The sequence below is a fragment of the Lepisma saccharinum genome, chromosome 11 (assembly GCF_977018435.1).
Source record: "Lepisma saccharinum chromosome 11, izLepSacc3.1, whole genome shotgun sequence".
NCBI lineage: Eukaryota > Metazoa > Arthropoda > Insecta > Zygentoma > Lepismatidae > Lepisma > Lepisma saccharinum.
In genome coordinates, this window is record NC_139239.1 from 41,901,054 (window position 1) to 41,907,053 (window position 6,000).

A 6,000-nucleotide genomic window follows, 5' to 3' on the forward strand; every position below is an offset into this window, starting at 1 on the left:
ACCAAGGCAGGAAAAATTCCAACCTTAGATCACCCACCCAGGGTATCAAACACGAGTCTCCCGCGTGGCCACTGGCGTACGCAGAAGGGGGGCTGATGGGGCAACAGCCCCCTCTGAAATCGTGAGAAAATGAACATTTTAAAATGAAAGTAGTAAAGAACTCCAAAAAACACAGTGGTAAGTGCACCCCCCCTTAAAATGACCCCCGCTTATCAATTTTGAGAGTGAACAGTTCTAAATATACGAAATATCTTATTGTGTATCTCGTCCCCTACAAAGCAGCTATGTTATCCATATTTACAATTCCAGCTTCCTTGGAAGAAAAAATCCTGCGCACGCGGCTCGGTTATGTGATGTTTAACTGGTTTAAAATCAATTGGTTTGTTTGAACTGATGTTTTATGTCCACTTTATGCTCATCAATTGGTTTATAACTGTAGTTAAAACAAACGATAGGTAGCCTATTATACATAGAGGCTAATCGTGACTGGATTTCACTTTGGACATGCTTATCGCCACAAAATGGAGGAACAGAACACAAGCACTTTATTGCAGTATGAACTGTATAGTATACTTCGTTTCACTTTAGTTATTATTACTATTGAGATGAAGATGCTGAAAGGGGTTGTGTTCGGATACAAGCACTCCCTCTTCCCGTACCCATTGGCGCCGCCTACTATATAATTTATGCTCTAAAAGCTTATTTAACCTACTATATACGTATACGAACTGGAACTGGGAGTATTGTGGATGTGAATTGCACGTGAGTTCCCTTAGAAAACACAGATGACACCATTGACTGGGCGAAACAAAAATATGATCTAGTTTTATTATGCGGTCATTTCCTGCATCCAATGACTGCAAGGGAGAGAAGTATAAATTAGTTTTGCGCACTATAAATGCAGGACCACCTTGGGAGTGTAGTCGTTGCTAGACCCGTGTGAAAATAACGTCTCTTCCAGACTATTTTCTGTGAACGTTTTGTGGAGTAAGTGTATGGGAACTACTTAAGAATTAGTTCATTATCTTCAGCAACTAGTATATGGATTGGAATGATTGAAAAGCAAATAGGCACACAAATTTATCCATGGGACGCCAGGGCATTGGGCATCCCAGCCTGTACATGGGTGTTCCTTGCGAGTGTCCCTTCATCAATTTCATGATATCATCACTCCTCTTCATCGTTGCGATTAGCGAGGTAAAATAACCTAATTCAAAACACATCACCGCCACCACAAAGTAACCTGAACCAAAACCAAAACAACCAAGAGGAATTTCCCGGAACACATAAAGACAGGGAAATTCTGCAGCCCCTAATTCTTGCCTCCCAAGGCCTCAAACTGGCCCTGGGTAAAAAACGGTGCGCGTCGACAACGAAACGACATTTCGGTTACACTTTGAAGCAACAAATTCACGTTCATGGGCACAATCAGAATTCAGGCCACGACAATATAAGAAAACACACAAGATAGAAAAAATCAGTCTTGTAATCAATTCCTATGAAGATGTGGCAACAAGATTTGAACTTCAGAAATAAAATAGTCATTGCTTCACTCTTCCCCCGTTTAAGATATCGAACGAAGGCGATTCTGTGTTTGTGCACCAACCCCTGCACACGGCATATTCGTCCTTGGCACTTGCCCCAGTTAGGAACACGCAGGTTGCGTGAAGAAACGCAGGGAGAGTTGTAGAATGAGGAACACGACGTTCATCGATTGGTAGAAGATGATTAAGCAATTCCTGAAGGAGTAGCTATCTAGGCGGCTGAATTGTTATTCCATAACCGTTCTACCGGATGGTCACCGACCTCGCAATTGCAATAAAAATTGTTCTTTGCTTAACCAAAGATTATGAAAAGTAATGTTATATCCATTCTGTCAGTCTTAACTGTTAAGTCACAAGAAGAAAGACTTCCCAGACAGATGAGTTTCTAAACAATACAATACTCGCAATTTTCAACATTGAAAGAATAACTTTAATAAAATAATAAATTATGCTCCAAAGTTTGTAACAACTTTAGCACTCGACAAAAACAGAAATGCCGTTGTATATTTCATGTTATTTTAATATTTTAGAAAACAAATATGTCACCGTCAAACCGCTTAAGATTTTGACTGAACAGGCCATAGTTATAAACATTACTTTAATACATTAATTTGCTAAATTTAAGTTAAGTAATGTAACTAAAATGTGTGTCAAAAATCTTAAATATACAAGTCACTTCAAATGTCTGTTTGAGAACTGGTAGTTCGATTGTGAAAAGTCCTAAATATCTTGCCCCCTCTCCCATACATTGTGAAATCGACCCTATGCAGTATATTTCAAGAGTGGTGATTATAAAACAACAAGGTTGTGTTATACTAAAGAATTTTCATGTATTTTTTCCCGTTTCGGTTACCTTTCACCATTAATTCCGGAACAGATTAACTAAATCACATTCCCAATTCTGAATACGGCTTTATTGCAATTTTGTTATTTTTTAGAAACTAGATTAGGCGAAGCAACCATAAAGGAATGCGGTTTCAATTTAGAGCGTAAGCAATGTCCAGATGACTGTGGATGTAACGAAATATCGCCGACTTCCGTGGCAGACAGGTTAGCACATCTCACTACGTCGTCAGGGGTCCCGGGTTCGAATCCCGGTTTGGGCATGGTTGTTTTTCATCAATATTACTGATCCTCATTCTTGCGATTAGCCAAACGTGTCATAAAATCAATAAATAACGAAACACTAATGCCATACTGACGTAACGCTAAACAGTTGCAGAGAATTCAAATAAATGTCGAAGGGAGAATATCCATGTAACCAATATTACACACACACACACCTGTCCCTCTTGAGGTATATTTAGGGTGTTCCAAAGTATTATATTATGATAAGCGAAACATGACCAAGGGTGTCAGTATTATCGAAGAGAAAAATATGAAAGTCTTCAACAATACCCTTAATTTTCCTATGTGCGATTTTTAAAAAAATACAGAATTATACGTTCTCTAGAAGCACGGCATTATACGTTGTATGTTTCCACCTGAGAATAAGGGATGATCGTGGAAATGGAAGCTTCAAAACAAACATTCATGTTTTACGGATATGAACTTAAAGCCCTGATTTGTAGGGTACTATGCTGACTGGTTAAGGCAAAACAAGTACCATTTCCTCTCATCAGTTTATAGTGTAAGTTAAATCTTAAATAAACGATTCATGAAACGACTGTAACTTTGTGCTGGTGTTTCTGCTAAAAATATTAAGATTGTATTTACTTGTTACTCGATCCTATCTGAAAGTTGAAATGTAGCTGGTGAAACGAAAAATATTCTGCTAGTTTTATAAAAAAATTGTGAAATCAGCTTTATTTTTCTAAATAATTCTAAACGCTAAAATGTTTATAATTCAAGCTTCAAATAGGAGGAATGCCTAGCATTTAGTTGCGATGTATTTTCCATCTCCACGTACTTTCTGTAATCTTACTTTAACTTTTTTCAGTTTGGAATGACTGTCGTGTTTGCAACTTGCTTTTCATTAACGTGAGGTATGTATTACATTGCTTATATGCGCATGGTGTTCAAACACCCACACGCTGGATTCAGTGTTGCTTGGTTTTATTGATTGATTTGCTTTAATTTACTTTGCTTTTTGTGCCACTTTTGGGTAATTTGCGAAGATGGGGATGTGTGATGATATTTTAGTCAACAATATGATGAAATTGATGAATAGAGACTCACAAAAATCCATGCCCAGGTCAGGATTCGAAGCCGGACCTCCTGGCGTCGTTGCGCGATTTGCTAACCACTCCTCCAAGGGGGCCGGCCGGTGTTGCTTGGGATTTGCTGAGCAAACAAAAGACCTACCCCAACAGATCTGTGCGCGTTGACGAATTGAGTATGTTACGCACTTCGTTCATGGACGTACGCAGAATTTCTTGCAGGGGAGGAACAAAAGAGGCACTTTTTGCCTCATAATTGTTATGCCTCCTCAAAAACACACTGCTTCAGTCTGAAATTATAATGTTCCTTCAATGCCCTCGAAACAATTAACAAATTACTGTGACTGAAATGAAGTTGTGTGTGAAATGTATAATTTTTAGGTGGACATTCATTTCCGAAGGGGAGGGGGGTGCTGCCCCCCTTGTTCCCCGCCCTTCCGGACGTCCATGACATCGTTCACTATGACAACAGCTCTTATTCCTAAACTCATCAGGCGACATATCTTGTTGAGCACGTATCAATTTATAAACTGAATATTTTCTGAAAGTTATTTTTGAAAAAAACTAAGTTAACGAACATGAAACTTTCGACGTCTCGCACCATCTCGCTCTTCTCTGCCTAAGCAAGCTTTCAGCTTACTACTAATGAGTCGCACACAAGAGACGGTTTCGTGTTCGAATTGGGCAAAATAAAAGCACAAAAAGACAGACACATGGGACCACGTCACAGACAACAAGCAAAAGTGTCAAGGCTTTTAGGCTCGATTCCAAGTTCATTCGTTGCCAAAAACCTGATTTAACATTCTTGGTCCCGTACTAGTAATGCTATTATTAATAGGGATTGTAAATGTTTGGGTGGATCGACTCGGAAAGCAGGATTGAGCTAAGGTGTTCATATCGCTTGGCTAGACGTTGCAGCACATATTGGGTTGACTGGGGCACGCAGAAAAGAAAGATTGCACTAATTGGTTAGATCGAATTCGCAAGTTCTACACAAGGAATTTCTATTTTCTGAAGTTAATGGATGGAGGTATAATCTAGAATCAAACAACATTCGGTATTATTCTCAGTTTGGCACAATGCGTGTTATGTTCGAATCGGGCACTTATGTTTAAGAACACACAGAAGTGTTTGGCCTACATAAACCCACCTATCTTTTTTGAAGAGCAACAATGAAACACTATTGATAACCGGCCTACTTATAACCCCTGAAAAAAGTACTATCGACAAACCGGCCTACTTCTATCCGCTGAAAAAAGTAAACTATAGAACAGTGAGCTGCTTACCTCGTCGTAGATGAAGTTGTCTATCTCTTCCAGTGGGCGACCATAGAGTTTTCTAGGAAACGGTTCGAATTTGTCGGGCAAAACGGAACCGTCCTCCACGCTGACTTTTCGGCGAGGCTGGAACCCATAGTCTCGAACCAGCTGGACGCTCTTCTTTTCCAGCCTTTCCAGGGACTCCCGCGTGAGCGGTTTCACCTGGGCCCTGTCGGGACCCTTCCCCTTCACCGACGACATAGTCACACACAACAACAACAATAATAACAACAAAAACAAAAACAACACATTTGCGTACGGTCACATGGCATTTACTCTGTTGCAACCCCCACATCCAAACAGCACAGTCCGTCGCTCTCTACTCGCAATGCCTGGAGAGCGGCCAGACAGCTCGCTTCGCGTGGCGCGGCTCGGCACGGCCCAGCAGACTGCAGCTCCATCTACGCAAAACGAATCAAACTTTTCTTCCTCCTATCGAGCCGCGCTTTCGACATGCACGCACGGCCTTTTTCTGACGCATTACCTGCTCCCAGAGTCCTCGCGTCGCATTAAAGCATGACCCAATTTTCGGATTCGTGCTACATTCGAAGTAAAGGACAACACAAGCAAACAATGCCACATACCTTGCAGGATAATAATAAAAACAAATATTTCTCGTATTATTTTCAATAGAGCCGAGACAGAAACAAGCCCTTTTCGTCAACATAGATTAATCGACACTGTATCTACATTTTTACATGAGAGTCTTGTCATTACGATTTCACGAAAGGTAGCACATGTTTGAGACAGTGAAAGATCCTTGCAAACCTGCTCTCTGAGCCTAATTTGTGCACCGGGTGAAACACCAAATTGTGCTTTTTATTACATAACTATTTACGTAATTGTTTTGCCTCTTTAGGCTAATCATGACCATGATAATGCACAGAGCTGTGAAGGTGATGAAAATTAATCTTCCTTATGGGGGGGAGGGGGGGGAGCCTTGAAGACTATGCGAAACATAATAGTAGTAGGTTTTTC

At 40.4% G+C, this 6,000-nt stretch overlaps 1 protein-coding gene across 1 annotated transcript in view; it reads right to left on the reverse strand.

The window, feature by feature from the left end:
• NaCP60E (Na channel protein 60E) overlaps positions 1-5,386 on the reverse strand; it is a 606,984-nt gene extending 601,598 nt beyond the window's left edge. The window contains exon 1 of the mRNA XM_083130953.1: positions 4,990-5,386. Within this exon, the coding sequence (XP_082987079.1) occupies positions 4,990-5,223 (234 nt within the window). The 5' untranslated portion in view covers positions 5,224-5,386. The remainder of the gene's footprint in view (positions 1-4,989) is intronic.
• Positions 5,387-6,000: the final 614 nt, after the last annotated feature.